Raw genomic sequence first — 16,422 nt, forward strand, 5'->3', positions numbered from 1 at the left:
GCCTCCTCCGCTGAGTCCCCGAGCAGGTTGTGACCATTCCTGTGTTCCACTTGCCTCTTATGTCAAAGTCGCTTCTCTGTCTGTGGGTAGCAGAGCTGCACGTAAGCTCCAGTTTCGCTGCCTGCTTATATGGTTCGCCTTAGCTGTCATTATGGCATCTCTACTCGCTACGTGGACACAGCCCTGAGTGCTGGTGGGAGCCCCACTTGGGGCGGGATGGAGGCAGGCTGGGGCCTGTGGCCTTCTGGGACCTCAGCTGAGGCCAGTGGGGGGGTCAGCCAGGTGCCGAGCTGGCGCCATGCAGGTAGGGGTGGCCGCGTGCCGACGGCAGACATCTGGCAGGTCAGGAAGTACCGTGTCAGGCCGCCCTCGCTGTTGGCAGGTGCTCCTGTCTTGGGGTCAGGTGGTACCGACTGTCAGCTGGCAGCTCTGTCTCCCCTGGGGCTTGATCTTCCCAACCCCGTGTTCTTGAAAAAATAAAAACACATTCCGCAGTGGAGCAGGGCAAGTCTCGCTGAGTGGAACATGGAGGGGCCTGGGCTCCTTGCTCACTGGGAGGCCTGGCTTCCAGTTTCTGTGCGACTGGATTCCGGAGCTACCAAGCCCACCGCTTCTCGGAGAGGCTCACGATTTTGTGGGTCTGAGTTGTGATCCAGCTGTGTGGCTTGCATGGGGTTCCCTGCCCTCTCAGAGCCCTCCCTGATCTCTCTGGACATTCAGGCATGTCCAGGGAATGCTCTCTCCATGCAAACACTGTGAGCCCAGCTTGCTTGCTGTGCCTCCTGCATAGTGGGTAACTCCTCCTCTAAGCACTGCAGGCAGGCTTTGGCACTGTGTCGGGGTGTGTTGTGTGGCACCAGGGACTGAAGCTGTGCCTTGTGTCTCCCCTGCAGCTGAACCTCAGCCGGCCCATCGAGGAGCAGGGCCCCCTGGACGTCATCATCCATAAGCTGACCGATGTCATCCTGGAAGCCGACCAGAATGACAGCCAGTCCCTGGAGCTGGTGCACAGGTTCCAGGTGAGTGGGGGGCAGCAGAGTCGCCCTCTGTGTGGGTGCCAGCAGTTCTGGGTGGGCACCAGGACAGGGCCCATGTTAGCCCATTTATTACAGCAGAGCCCTCAAGGCTGGGGAGTGGTTAATCAAGAGATCCATTTAGCATGCAGGTCTTAGAGCTTCAAGAGCATCACGCCAGCATCTTCTGGGTTCTGGCAAGGGCTCCCGGCTGCGTCACATACTGATGGGTGAAGGTCTGGTGGAGAGACGGAGCAGCAAGGGGGTCAGGCCTGCCCCCACATAGCAGCCCTCTCACTTGGTGAAGTCACCCTGAATCAGCACTCATTTCTTCCAAGAGCAGTGCCACCCTTCATGGGCCTGTGGCCACTCAGCCTGGCCACATGGAGGGCTAAGCTTCAATACCCAAAGCCCTGGCAGGCTCTGCCCACATCCCAGGTAGCAGAGTCCAGATCCACACTCGGAGAACAAGACCCCCCCCCCCACCAACCCCACAGGGCTTAGAACTGAACCCTGTCTTGATGGTAGACCCCTGTGAGCATGGCTAGTCTGACCCCTTGCAAGTTCCCCGTGCTGTTTTCCCATCAGCGTCTATGTGCTGGCCCTGCAGTGACCTGGCAGTCTGGTGAGCGGCTTAGGGAGTGGCCGCCCCAACTTGCCCTGTGTTTCCTCTCTTGTGGATGAGGGTGAGACTCCTGGGATGCAGCTCGGGTCACTGAAAGCACGGTTATCTTAACAGCGAAAACTGTAGCCCAGATAGGAGTCGTTCCTAGCTTCCTTGTTGGTCTGGGGTGCTGGAGTATGTGTGCTTTTCTGGGTGATGGCAGGTTTGGATCCCACTGAGCATCCTGATACATCCCCCTTCAAGGTCAGTCACCTGGAGCTCCCTCCCTACTGCCCGGGGCTTCCACCTGCCTCCCATGCTGAGGCCCTGCTGCACGTTCCCACTTGCTGCCCACATAGCCCAACTAGATTTGCAGCAGCCTCCTGCCACACCTGTCCTGGGGTGGGCTAACCCCATGCCCTTCCAGGGGCCTCCAGTCTGGCTGGCTGGCTGGTCTCATCCTGTCATAGGCTGGCGGCTGTGGTGCTGGAGGGCTTGGCTCCCCTGTTGCCGACAGAACCTCTGTTTTCTTAGTCGTGGGATAGGTGGTAGTAATAGGGAAGCCTCCGGTCACACTGGGCAGAGTGAATCACATGATGCATCTGTTGTCAGGCATGCTCCCTGGGCCGTGAGCCCTGAGCTGGTGCACTCTGAGGGCTGTGTCATCCTGACCCAGTTCCTGCTGGGCACCAGGAGCACACACAGGCAGGAAACATCTGCCCTGTGGACCAACTGCTGGCCGAGCAAGCCCCTGTCTTGTGCCAGGGCTGGGCTGCCAAGCACTCAGCTGTAGGTCACCCCACATCCAGTGGGATGTGCCAGGCAGGAAGAGAGGCAGAGAGAGCCATCCCCAGCCGCTGGTCCATTCCCCTCTTAGACCCACAACACTGAGCATGGGTACTCCATCCGGGTGTCCCATAGGGGCGGGAGGGACCCAAGGATTTGGGCCATCACCTTTTGCCTCCTGAAGTGGACATTACTAAGAGGTTGTGGGATGCTGGCATCTTAACCTATGGATGAGATGTTCATGTTCCGTGGAGACTGACTCCCTGCTGCTTTTTGGTCCTCTGCCACTCCCACCACCCAGTCACAGGTGGAGGATCTGTGAGTTTCCTCAAACCTGTCTGTATTAACTCATTTGCCCTGGTGATTAGTGGATGTAATTCTTCCCCAAATGCAGGTGGGTTAACAGGTGCAGCAGGGCTGGGTTAGACCCATGGCCAGCAGTGGGAGATTTACATGGGATTTGAGCAGTACAGGTGGAGCCTTGCTCTGCCCTGCTCTGCCCATCCTTTCTGTTGCCTGGAAGGTAGACCTGAGCGCCCAGATTATGAGCCGCATGATCCCGCCCCCCAACCTCAGTCTCCTTGTCACTCAGTCATGGGTGCTGATGGCTCTTGCTACTTGGCACCAGCCGGTTGCTGGGAAGAGGTCTTGGCTATAAAGTGCCTTTGGCTTGGTGCTTGCAGCCGCTCCTGCTGCTGCCACTTCCGTTCCAGCCAGCACCGTCCAACTGTGTCTTCCTAGATAAAGGACCAGAACTCCCAGCCAGCCTCAGAATTGCTGAACAAGTACTCCCAGGAGGGGCAGCTCCCACTCCCCACAGATAGCAGAGTGCTGCCCCTGCCCCGTGTCGCTGTTCTGGACAGGGAAGGAACAGTACGGGCAAGGGAGCGTGCGTCGGGGCCAGTCCCTGAGGCTGTGCATCCAGGGCACAGCCCTGGCCGGCCCTCAGCCAGACCCAATGACCTCACGATGACCTCCAGCTCCGATATTTCTGGGATCAGTTTCCACCGTGCCTCTCTGGGAGAAGCCGGATCTCTGATAAGGCCCGGAGGTTTCCTTCTTTGTAAAAAAGAACAATCCAGGCCATGGGGAACAGGCGGGGGCTGGCAGAACCTGAAGATACAGTCCCCGTGGTAAAGGCTAGGGAAGGGCTCCCCACGGTCCCAGGGTGAGCTGCTTGAGGTGCAGGTTCAGGCCACACAGACTTGGGGAGGTTGGCACTTGACTTTGAGGGTGCCTTTTGTTTTTTATTTGCAACAGAGGGGGAGAGGGATGCTCTGGGGAGGAGAGAGGGTGGGAAGATAATTAAGATGCACCTGCCTGCCTTCCTGGCTGGGCGGTGGAGCAGTCAGGTGGCTCGCCCCAGAAGGCAGGTGTCCAGGGTGCCTTTTCCAAAGGCACCTAGGGGAATGAGTTGGGGAAGAGGATCTCCCAGCTGCTCCCAACAGCCCTGAAGCACTCCATCTTGGGCTGTCTCCATTAAGCCCCTGGTTCCCCAGGGAGGGAGGGATTCCTGAGCCAAGAGGCCATGCTGTATGCCAGCCGCCCTGGCAGCAGGGTGGTGGGTGTCATACAATCCCACCCCCTCAAGGCTTTCTGTCTGTGATTGGCTTGGCCTGCAGACTCTGGGATGATTCAGTTGTTTTGCTCCAAGGATCGTGTGGAGCCAGCAGCCTGGTGCCACGATGGCTCTGTCTGGGACTTGGTTATCAGCAAACAGACTCGGGCAAAGTTCCTTGGGGCCCTGCCCCTCCCATGGGGGAGTGGATGGGTCTGTGCCCCCATGTTCAGGGCCTCCAGCAGCCTCCTCCGCAGAGCAACGGGAGTCTCCGGGCACCTAGTCACCTGTTAGGTGTGGCCACAGGTGTGGTGTGGTAGGCCTGGCTCTGTTTTCCCTCCCCCTTAGGGCCCTGGCAGGGTACAGTGGCCGTGACCCATAAGGCATGTGGGTCTACCTAGGACTTGCCCTAAACTGTTGCCTTTTCCAACTTGGTCAGCTGAAAGATCACTGATTGTTCTCCAGTGTTCCCTGGGTGCAGGTCAGCCTCCACGCCATCTCCAGAAGCTACCTCCCTGACACTGAGCATAGGAGCTGAGCCCCCAGCTGGAGGGCGAGGCCTGTGGCCAAGCAGGAACCCCCACCTCAAACCCCAGGAAGAGGGTGCAGACCGTTGCCTGTCCAGGCCTGAGAAAGTCAAACACTGTTGCAGTGCGGTGCCATGGGAGACAGTGACCCAGCCTCACTGTGCCCATGCACTCTTCCCCTGCCACACTGGCCCTGCATGGCGTCTGCCTGCCTCAGTGCCCTTGCACAAGCTACAGCCTCAGCCCCAGTGCCCCTTCTGTAGGGATGTGTCCCACACCTCCTGCCCTGGCCCCTCCCAACCGTGTGCAGGCCAGGAGGGTCTACAAGGTGTGGCTGTGGAGGTGGTGGGGCAAGGACACCTGGCCGCTAGAACCAGGCCTCTGGGCTTTTGCTTGGCAGGTTGTGGGTCTTGGACTTTGTCCTGTAAGGGGCTGGGGAAGGAGACAGTGGCGATAAGAGCAGATAAGGGGTGAGGGACTGGCCAGCGCAGGTGCACACTGAGCAGGCGAGGACATAACTCACCTGGTGGAGCTTGGGTGTTTCCAAGAAGAAGGGGAAGCCTGTGGCAGCAGCAGCTCCCTGAGATCGGAATGTCTTCCCCCAGTGCCACAGCTGCTGTGACGGTTGATGGTCAATGTTTAGCTGTGGGGAGTGGGTCTGGAAAGGGTGCTCTTTGCTTGTCCTCTATGATGTAGGTGAGAATGCATGCTTGGCCGCCTGGGCCCTTTGCCGGTGGTTGCCCTGAGGGGAAGTAGCATGTAGTTAACCTTCATCAACCCCCTGGGCAAGGACAGGAAGCAGGCAGCCAGGCAGAGGCATGGAGAGGGTGCCCTGCTCATCCCAGCAGCGCAGCTGCTGGCACGGCTTGGCCTGGCTCAGTTCGGCTTGGCTTAGCTCGGCTCTGGGAGCTGTGGGAGGGCCCGGAGTCCACAGCTCTTCCTTAAGCAGGCCAGGCTGTACAACTGGTGCCAGAAGTTCCCGTCTTCCAGCATGGACTCCGTACCGTACCGGCTCATGCCCTGTGGCCACAGAGGGGGTGGGTACAGCTCTGTATGTTTCCGGGAGGAGGAGCAGACCCTGGGCCCAGGGAGAGTGGAGTGGGGGAATTAAAACAGCAGGAGGTTGTGACTGGGGGGTGAGGAGGCGGAAAAGCTGCTGCTGTCCCTCAGTGACCCAGATGCTGACCCCACCCTGGCCACACCAGAGCTCATGGCCATGAGCAGCTGTAGGGCGTGAGGGGCAGCATCCAGAGCCCTTCTTGCAGGTTGGTTTTCTTTCCTAAAAGGATGTACCCCCTGTTATCAAAAACCACTTGCTAGGGATGTCATGAGCATTTGACAAGTTTACACATGCGGCGACATGGCACAGGTGTTAGTACGAAGGTAGGGTTGTGGGTATGAGTGTATTGGCCGCTCTCACTATTAACACCCAGGGCATGGGTGTGGTACAGACCCCAAGCACAGCCAGGTTCTCCATGGGCATCAGTCAGGGTGGCTGGCTGTATCACCACCACCACCATGAGCAGTAGTATCCTGCCTGCTGACCTATGCCCTGGCCAATTTCAGGATCACCGAGGCAGAAACTCCAGAATGTTCCCAAGCAGAAGGTGCCTGGACAACAGGGCAGCAGGAACATGGACTGAGTTAGCCTCGGGTCCATGGGGCTCGGGGGAGGCCCTTGGCCCCCAGCCTCACCCCCCTCTTCCTTCACCAGCTGACCCACTGGGGCCCCAGTCACCCTGCCTGCCTCCTGGGGAACATGCTGAACAGAACATGAGCCAGGGGCCTGGGAAGCTGGTGAGTCCCACTCCCACGGCGGCTCCCTGAGCTGCAGGCCACCCCTTTCAGCCCAGGTTCGCAGGCCCTGGCTCTCGGTCCCATGAGAAACAGCAGTGTCTGTTGTCCTTTAAGTCCAGCTGGGAAAATAGCCTCAAGCTGGCCGACCTGCACGATGTCCCTTGTCCCCTGAGACACATCCAGAGCCCCTCCAAGGCCTCCAGGCCTGTCTGCTGTCTGCCCTGCAGCCCACTGCGCACGTTCTCCCCCAGCCGGGCTGTGCCAGCCACGCGGGATGCCTGCGGTCCTCAGCCTGCGTGGGCCCTGTTCTGCCAGAGGCTCTGGGCAGACACTGCTCTCTGACGGCCTCCCCCCCAGAAGCCTGGGACCCTGTCCTGAAGCGGCCATGAGGTCAGCATCAGCTTGAACACTGCCCTGGGTCACTGTGCCACTCCTGTGGAGGGGATGGTCACCTAGTCAGCCCATTGTGTGCTTAGGTCAGACCAGGAGGGCAGGGCTGGGAGTCGCCCTTTCCCGGGTAGGGAGGGTGGCGCCCTTCAGTGCCGTCAACAGCTGTGGGCACCCTCACCCTGGGCAGATCTCCAGCCCTATTCCCACCCTGGAGCGCAATGGCCAAGCCTGGGCCTCAGATGGGCGTGTGTGTGTGTGTACACATCAAGGTTGGGCACATGTGGAGTTTTAAAAACTGGTGTTTATTAATTCATTTTTCAAGGTTGTAGGAAGAATGCATGTGCCATGAATGGCTGGGGTCAGATAATCCTGTGTGGTTAGGGGCCGTCCTGCACAGCCCTGGGTGGTCAGTGGCCTCCTTGGCTGGCACACCCCGCCCTCTCCTGGTTAGGACAGTGAAGGTTCTCAAGCTATCCCCAGGGGCAGGGCAGACACCTGGATGTGCTAGGAACTTGGATACCCAGACCCCATCAGGCAGAGCACCCCAGGATTTTAGTGACTGGGGTCTCGGTGTCCTCTGGGACCCACCTCTTAAGTCACACCTGTGGCAGAGAGGACCCTGTTTCCCATTCTCCTGGACTGGGTTGGGAGTGTGATTTCCTGTCTAGTTTATGCCGCCCACTGAGCCACGCACCCCTGATAAAGACCGGTGTGGTTTCCTGTGGCTTCGTGTGGTGAGTCACGTTGCCACCTTCTCAGCCAAGAGCACGGCTGGCAGGTAGACCACACGCCTGGCCTCTGCTGACCTCATTCCTCTGGGGACCTGTAGGGTGAGGCACAGGCATGTCCTGTGTGTCCCTCTCCACACACAGACAGGGTCTCCGCTCCCTGCCTCAGGCCCCCCATATCAGGTATCTGGTCCCCGATCCGCGTTCTCCATCAATTGGGGAGGATCAGTCAGCAAGTAACTGTGCAGGTCCGTTCAGTCATCTGTGCAGCAAGTGTAAATTAATCACTAAACTGGGTGCCAGAAATAAGTACTATTGCAGGTTTGGAAGTCAGGGCAGGTCAGGTGGACACCAGCCCTGCGCTCCTGCAGATGTATGTGTGTATGCAAAATACCTCAGAGGAGGTGGTCTCAGAGCTTGCTGGCAGGGAGCTATTGGCCACGCTGAGGCCCAAGAGGGCAGGACGCAGCCATCAGGGAGCAGTGTCTGCCCAGAGCCTCTGGCAGAACAGGGCCCACGCAGGCTGAGGACCGCAGGCATCCTGCGTGGCTGGCACAGCCCGGCTGGGGGAGACCGTGCGCAGTGGGCTGCAGGGCAGGCAGCAGACAGGCCTGGAGGCCTCGGAGGGGCTCTGGGTGTGTCTCAGGGGACAAGGGACATCGTGCAGCTTGGCCTCAGTGCCCCTTTCTAGCTCCCAAGCTCTGCCAAGAGGAAGAGGCCCCTACCTGTGCAAGGATTCCCAGGCAGGCTGGCAGCCCCTGATGGGGGGTGAGCCTTACCTCCGAACATGCCAGGGCCTCTTGTTTAGAAGCGGCTGAGCTGTGCAGCAATGCAGCATGTGAGGCCAGGGTCACCTGGCTGCCTCTCTTCTCAGAACAGCAGGAACCCGTGCTGAGAACCGCGCATGTGGGGATGACCTTGGGCAGGGCTGAACACTCCTAGAGAGGTTTGTAATAGTGTGTTTTGGCCTGCCAGAGGCTACCAGGAGCCCAGCAATCCCCTCCCTTGTGTCCTGGTTTTGCTGCAGGATGCTGCAGGCCCAGGGAGAGGTGGTGTCTGGCTCGACTCACCTGGGCAGTTCCCTTCTGCAATCAGGGCCTGAGCCCATGGGATTGGATGATGATCTGAGAGCTGGGCCCAGGGGGACTGCCTTGTGCAAAAGGTCAAAGTGGCTGCTTCCGCCAACACGTACAGCGAAGCCCAGCACTCACGCCCTACATCCAGCGTGGGTCTGACCCTCTGGTATGGCCTCGTCCCTTCCAAGTGCAGTCCAAGTCCTTGCACGCTGCTGGACCGGTCACTCTGATTCAAAGCTGTCTGCATCGCTCTCTGGCTCAGGATCCTGTTGTAGGATTGACTCCAAGCACCTTGGCTGATCTGTCTGCTGCTGTCTCTCCTGCCCACAGCCTTCGCTTAGCTTGCTTCCGCTTTGAGACCCATGTCTGCTCCAACCATGCCAGGCTCCTGGCAGGTCCTCAGCTGTGCTTGACTCCCTCCCCTCTGCCCGGAGTGCCCTTTCTCCTCCTGGACTGTGCCTATAACCCTGGGTGACTCCACATCAGTGGCCTTCGGCACCCTCCCCCCCAACCCCTAGGATGGCAAAATGAGCTGCTCCACCCTGGCCCTGAGCCGGCAGGCCATCTGTCATCATGTCACCTTACACTTCTCCCTACCACTCAATGCGGGTTCTGTGTGAGAACCCCTGAAAAGTGGATAGAACATGGCTTCTACCAGCGCACGCACAGGCCCACACACGTGCACCCACGCACATTACTGCACACATAAGACACCTGCCTGGTACACAAACCAGGGTCAGTTCAGACCAGAGTGTCTGCTGATGGGGAGCTCTGCCCTCCAAGGAGCCATTGCAGAGAACAGTGGTGAGTGAGGACATGCCCTCAGCTTGCCCAGGCAGCGGTGGGACGCACATTGTCTCCTGTGGGCTGATGGCTGTAGCCCATGTGCCACGGGCGCCCGTCCCTCTTGCCCATGGTGAACATGCATCTCCCAGGCCTGCAGGTACTGGTGACCTGTGTGTGCTCCAAGAGGGGCTGTGTCTCACCTGGCTCAGGTCAAGTTCACCCACCCAAGTGCATCTTTTCTCCTGACTGCCTGGGAGCTTGTCCTCTGGGCCTACATCGGCTGATCTTGGGCCCTGGGCTGTGCCTTTCTGCATAAAGCCAGCTCTGCCTCAGGGGCCTCCACAGCAGGGCGCAGTGACTACAGTCTACCATGGAGAACACGTGGGCCTTTCTTACTCTGAGTGATGATGAAGTGGGATAAGGCCTTCCTCCTTTCCCACAGCTCCTTGTTAGTCCTGAGAGCCTTGTGGGAAGTATGGATGGAAGGAAGCCTTGTGGGAAGGGGATGGAAGGAAGGAAGTCCCTGTGGATCGCAGGGGGGTCCTGAGAGGCCGTGTTCCAGATAACTCTCTGGTGAACACTGGCATTTTCGCCCCAGCTGGGAAGCCCACAGCGCCTGTGTGTCAGATTTCCACTTTGCCTCCCCGCCACCCCACTGCCATCCCACACCGTCTCTCATGGAAGGTCACATCCCTGTGTACTGTGAGGATTGGGCCACAGCCATGGATGGCGCCCTCTGGGGATGGGGACTTTCTACCCAGCAGGAGGGAGCATCCTCACCTGTTAAGGAACATTCGTTGCTGGAGGCCGCCAGGGCCGCCTGTCAGAGCTGACTCCCGGCTGAAGGATGTTTGTGGGGCTCCAGGACAGCCGCCTTGGTGGCCTCTACCACTGCCAGTGGTGCGCCTCGCTCATCTCTCAGAACACACTCCCAGACGCCAGAACCATCATTACAGAGACCTCGCAGGTCACAAATGAGAATGCTGGAGACCTCAAGAAGCTACGTGGCTCCCCCAGAGGCCACCAAGTGGTGGTAACAGCCAGAGCCTGGGCTGGCTGGCTGCACCCTTGGCCCCCCACACCCTGAGCCACATCCTGCCTGGGGAAGTTGGGGGCGGGGTTGGGATGAAGGAGCCGAGTGTCTGTGTTCATGGTCTGGGACTGGAATCTGCCGGCTGGAAGTACCTATCTCGTAGAGGTAGGGGGAACTTCAGACCTACCTCAGCCTGCGTGGCGCCCCAAGCCTGTCCATGATTTGAGGGTGTAGGGAGTGGGGTGACTTGTTGTGGTAAGGCAGTTTCATCTGTGTGAGCCATGTGGTGGCCAGGCCTAGTTTAATGGAACAAGCCCTGATCAAGGGGGTGGTGGTCCATGGGAAACCATGTACTACAGGCAAGGACTTGGACAAGGGCTCTTGGGTGAGAAATGGGGTCTCTGGGTGGTCGTGGCAACTGCAGAGGACAATGTGGTCAAGAGAGCCTCCCAGGTCATCCCCCGCCTGGGCTAGGGAGTGCGGATGTGCGCACGCGTGCCTTGCCCCCCAGTTGGCGGCCCCGGCTATGTTCACTCACCTGATGCATCTTTTCTCTGACTGTGTGGGCTGAGGCCTGGGTGGGCGGCACACCTTCTCACACTCCCCAGGGCTGAGGCTCTGAATCCAGCACAGTGCTGTTGGTTGCTTCTAGAAGCTGCGAGCTGGGCCCTGTGCTGGCCTCAACAGGAAGTCAGGCCTGGTGGGGCAAGGCGGACACACCGAGCCCCAGCCTCCCTGGCCCTAACCAGAGTGTGTACGCTGTGCTTTCCAGGAATACATCGAGGCCCACCCCGAGACCATCATCCTGGATCCCCTCCCCGCCATCCGGACCCTGCTCGACCGCTCCAAGTCCTATGAGCTCATCCGGAAGATTGAGGCCTACATGCAAGGTAGTGATGGTCAGGGTGGGCACTGTGCCAGGTGGGGCCAGAGGACTTGTCCCTGAGTGCTTGGGGCAGGAAGCAGTGGAATTCCAGATGGGCTGTCAGCGGCTCCAGTGACAGGCAGGGTTAGGACACCCACAGCGCCAGGGTGCTCCGTGGGAGGGTGACCCCGATGGCTTGGGGCAAGGGGTTGAGTTCATTTTGCTGCTTCAAATCCCAGAGGTGGTGACAGAACATTGCTATGGCATGTGGGCTTGGCACGCAGGAGCATGGCAGGTGGGCCAGCACAGTTACGTAATCCAGAGAAGGAGGCAGGCAGACCACAGTCACCTTGGGTCAAGCATGCTGAGATTGGGCTTGCTGGTTGTGCACTGCCCCGGGGCGGGAGCCTGCTTTGTCCTCTGCAGGTGCGCTTGGGGCTTCCTGCTGCAGCCTCTTTCCTGGAGACACCAGCCCTTTCCTGTGAATGCCCATAATTATTCTTGCCATTCCCTGGACTAATGACAGCAATCCCAACAGCGCACTCTGGTGTGGGGCAGGGGGTCTGGGGGAGTCTCCCTCAAGTTGTCACTGTCGCTGGGCTGAGGTGGTACTCCCTGGGGGACAGCTGGAGAGGCTGCAGCAGGGCTGCTGGGCTCCTGGTGAGCGGGCACGTGGGGAGGGGTGATACACACACAGGAGGACAGCTGTGAGCACCCCCTGTTCCTGTCTCTTGAGAAGGAGGTCTGGAAGCCTTTCCCACAGCTTCGGCAAGAATTCACAGGTTGAACTGCGAGCAAGTTGGGAGATGGAGCTCAGCTTGGGCAGTCACATATCCTGCCCAGATTCAGGAGTTTTGTAACCGTAGAAGTGACAGTGAACCTTGGAGGACCACTGGCAAGAGTGCCATGTCACCGTCCAAGACGTGGGTTGGCCCTGGGACCCCCCCAGTTCCCATGGGCGAGTGACCAGGCCTGCTGTGAGGGGGACAGGCCTGTGATCCCGGTGACCTGGCCCAGAGTGCCTGGACTGTGCCCCCCAACCCACCCATGAGCGGCTATGGGAACGCCTAACACCCACAGCGCTTGAACAGAGGCAGCGCCGAGCCTGGAGCCCCTGGAGCCCCGGCGTGGAAGTTATTGGAAGTTATTGGCAGTTATTGGCAGTTATTGGAAGCCAAGCACCATCTGGTCTGGTGTGGAGGAGGGGAGAAGGGATGGAGGAAGCTGCAGGGACAAACCATGGATATGTCTCCGCCAGCCAGCTCCCTCTGCCACCCGGCACTGGGACCCAGAGGAAACCCCAGGGCCTCAGCCTGGCTCTGCCGCCTGACGCTGTGTGATCCTGGACAAGGCCCTGTGGCTCCTGGGTGTGTTTTTGATGCCTGGCTCTGTGTGCTTGTGCCCAGGGGAGTAGGTGCAGGGGATCTCAGGCAGCTGGCTAGAGACCTCTCCCGGCCCCTCCTGCTCACCTGCTCAGGAGGTGCCAGATGGCCTGTGCAGGGCACGAGGCCTCCCCGGAGAGGGCACACACGGCTTATGGGGATTTAATCAGGGCTCGGGCGGAAGCTGTTGGGAGGCTGTGTATGAGGGAGTCAGAAAGAATCAGCCCCAGCAGAGCCCCCCTCTCCTGTGTGGGAAGTGGAGTTACATTCACAAGTGGGAGATGCCCAGGGCTGTGGGCTGGGGTTGGGGCTCAGCTGGCCTCTGCCCCCAGTGGCCACATGGCACTAGGCAGCAGCCTGCAAAGACACTGTGGTGCAGAATACTGGTAGCTCCTGGTCGAGCCATGGAGGCAGGGCTGGTGTGGGAACCCACCCTGACCTGGCATGCTCTTGGCCTGCAGTTCTGCCCTGCCCCCAGCACCAATAGAGATGGATATGGTCTGGGCTTGATAAGAAAAGGGGTCTGCAGGCTCTTCAGGTACCAGGGCCCAGACAGCTGCTCTGCACCCAGGGGCGCCCTCTGGTGTCCAGGAGGTGGCACTGACCTGGGAAAGGCCCTGCTGTCCATTCAGCAACCTGAGGGCTCTGCCACCATTGCCTGGGAAGAACGATGCCCTCTGACCTTTCCTGGGGCAGCAGCACATAGAGCAGAGAAGAGCAAGGCTCTCCTGCTAGAACTTGGGCTTGCCTCTTAGCTGTGAGCTTCCTGGACGGGAGACCCCTCCATTGTGTCGGTAGGGCAAGATTGCCGATGCTATAGATGCCTTGCTTGCTGTAGGTTAGGCAGAGGAACCCCGTTTCCCCTCTGTTTGCCAGGGTCAGGTTGAGGGGACAGCATGTCCCCTTGCAAGGGTTCAGTGTGGGGCAGAACAGGGTGTCAGCCCCAGGCCGCACAAGCCCCTGTCCCCAGGGTTACAGGCCCGTTCCTCCTCACAGGTGGCTATGTGCTGCCCAGGAAGGCAGGGCCCCATGGAGAGCACTTGGCTTATGATTCTGCTTCCTGGGCCTCAGGGTGTTTGGGGCAGATAGTGACTGGCTGCGCTCTTTGCCACCTGCACCCCAGGCTAGAAGGTCACCCCTCAGTGGAGGTGAACTGCCTGCAGTACTGGTGGAGGCGGGTGCGCGCCATACTCTAAGTAGCCCCCGGAACACCTGCTTAGGACCACCAGGCAGCAGCTGTGGGCCAGGTCGTGGCAGGACAACGGGGATTGACGCCACCCCCACACGTGAGCCTCCCTCGCGGCACCTGCCCTGTGTAGGTCCCGGTGCTCCCTGGTTCAGGAGCAGAGTACGAGGTGGGGCCACACGCACTGGAACCACACCTGGCCCTGACAGGGCCCCCCTTCTCAGCCGAGACCCTGGAGCTTCATTCGTGGTTTCTGGGTGGTCCCACTTCCCTCACCCCTGTGGTCTGCTGGTTCTCTGAGGCACCCCCTCAGCTCCTTCCTCACACCCTGTCCTTAGCTCCAGGACAGAGGCCACACCTGCGGGTGCCCTGCCATTCTGGCACCGCCTGCCTCCTCATTCCCAGCCTTCATGCCCTGGGAATCATAGAGGCGTCAGTCCTGTGGCCAGGCGCTGCCCAGCCCCCAGGCCCAGGTGCCTGTGCGTCACCTCCAGGGACTCCCTGATGTGGCCCAGCCTGGCTACCTGGGAGGGTGGGGCCAGGTCGCCACCTCACCTCCCACTGAATGACAGCAGGGAGACAGCGGTCACAGCCAAGGGCCACCCACAAGGAGAGCTGTCCACCATGTACCTCGCCCGCCGACCCGAGCCTTGCTGGCACTGTGAGCCGCCAGGACGGGGGTTGGGGTGGGAACCCCCATTTCAGAGGTGAAAGCAGGGGGGACAGGCCCCAGGATCTGTGACACACAGCAGGTTCAGCCCCATCCAGCCAAGCAGACGGGAGGCCCCTCACCCCTGCTGTGGGGGCTCCTGGCGTTTTCCACCGTTGGGGCAGCCAGTGGAAGTGGGTAGGTGTGTGTGCGCGATCTACTGGCCTCACTCTAACTCCAACCTCTTCTCCTGGGTTTACAGCTTTGGAGCCATGCTTCCAGACCCTTCTCACACACATAGAGACACATGGGTCGCAACAGAACCTGTGTTCCTCCTTCAGGATGTATGCAAGCTTCTCCCCACACTGGTCTCAAGAGACGTAGTGAGATGAGAGCTGCACTTTTTGATGGCTGTGTAATATTCCAGTATTTGAGCCCACAGCTCGTAATGTGTTCTGTGATGCTGAACTCAGTGCCATCCCGGCTCTGTTTGGCTCCTGCCATGGACAGGCCTTCCCTCATGCAGGCAGATCCCACCGGCTGCCTGAGGGAGTTGGTACCCTATTCTCCTGATTTGCAGCCCTGTTGTCCTTGGCCAGGTGGCAGCTCCTTTGGGTGTTTCTGGGGTGTCTGTGTCTCTCCTGCAAGAGGATCTTCCTGGGGTGCTTGCCCGTTTCTGCCGGGTCATTGCCCTTCTGCCTGTTGGTGGCTCAGAGCCCTCTCCATGCACAGACCGTCACCCCCTATTGCAGAGCCCAGGGTCCAGTGACGGACCTTGGCGTCGCCTCTGCCACAGAGCCTCGCAGGTTCTCCCACTTCCAGAGTGCTGGGAGCCTTTTTCTGTAAGGCCCCTGGGGAGCTGCAGCTGTGGGTGGGGGTGGGGACTCGGCAGGGAGCGTCTGCCCTGGAGGCCGGAAGGGGCTGTCAGTCTGCTGGAGCAGCTGCTGGGCATTTGATCCACTTTCCCAGCAGCCACCTCATGGTGCACAATGTCTGTGGCTCCACCAGCGCCTGTGTCTGGCTCCTCTGCTGCCAGCCTTTGGACATTCCGGGGGTGAGCGGGGGGTGAGCGGCCGTCTGGCCCTGAGACAGGAGACGATCACTCGCTGGGTCAGACAGGAGGAGAGCCATTGTCCTGCTGACAACAGCACGCGTCATCTGACCCTGTCCGCCCCAGCTGGGAAGCGTTACCCCTGTGGCCTTGGCCTGCCCCTGTCCTGCCCTGAGCCATGCCCTCCACTGTGATGTGTTGTCTCTGTCCCGCAGCGATGGACTTGGTGCACGGAGCCGATAATAACACACGTGGACCCTGACTGATGGTCAAAAGCCGTAGTTTATTAGTAGCATCAGACTTTATACACTGAGGGTCATACAGGATTAGGGTAGAGATACTTAGTTCATCAACAAAACCATCAACTGTTTCTATGCCTTTGTTTGGAAGTCCTTTTCTCTTGTATATTACTTTCCACTCATCAGGTATACAAAAGGTAGTCATTCAGTTCTCATGCAAAGGATATCCAATCAGTCACACCCATTCAGTTGTTTATCAGACAAATATTGTCCAATCAACTGTAATCCTGTGCTCGCTGACCTTCTAGGGTCACAATGTCCTCCTACAGTGTGGGCTGCTGCCCCCTTCCTTCACCACGTCCCTGCCCTGTGTCTTCTCCTGTAGCCAGGCAACTCCCCGAGGATCAAGCTACTGTCAGGGTGGCCCTCGGGCCTCTCAGAAGCCTGCAGTGAGTTAAGATGGGGCCCTCCAGCCCTTGGGGAAAGACAGACTGGAGAACCCCAGTGTAGCCCCAGTGGTGTGATGACAGTGCCGGGGCAGCCTGAGCCTTGAGCTTGGTGAGGAGTAGGCTCCCCTGTGCCCTGCACCCTGCTTCTTGTTCTGCTCAGGCCCCAGGCCTGCTGGGAAGGGCCATCCCTGACTCACACTGATCTCATCACACACACCCAGGACAAAGTGCATTCAGTCACCTGGGCAACCAGTTGCCCAGTCAGGACCCCGCCGTGCACCGCCCCACCCGCGTGGGGCCCAC

The 16,422-nt window shown here is 59.5% G+C and overlaps 1 protein-coding gene across 1 annotated transcript in view; it reads left to right on the forward strand.

Annotated features, from left to right (window-relative positions):
• Positions 1-16,422, forward strand: part of ITPK1 (inositol-tetrakisphosphate 1-kinase) — an 83,958-nt gene that overhangs the window by 54,644 nt on the left and 12,892 nt on the right. The window contains exons 3-4 of the mRNA XM_004584326.2: positions 894-1,019; positions 11,071-11,188. Coding sequence (XP_004584383.1) covers positions 894-1,019; positions 11,071-11,188 — 244 coding nt within the window. The remainder of the gene's footprint in view (positions 1-893; positions 1,020-11,070; positions 11,189-16,422) is intronic.

This window comes from Ochotona princeps, chromosome 26 (genome assembly GCF_030435755.1).
Source record: "Ochotona princeps isolate mOchPri1 chromosome 26, mOchPri1.hap1, whole genome shotgun sequence".
Classification (NCBI taxonomy): domain Eukaryota; kingdom Metazoa; phylum Chordata; class Mammalia; order Lagomorpha; family Ochotonidae; genus Ochotona; species Ochotona princeps.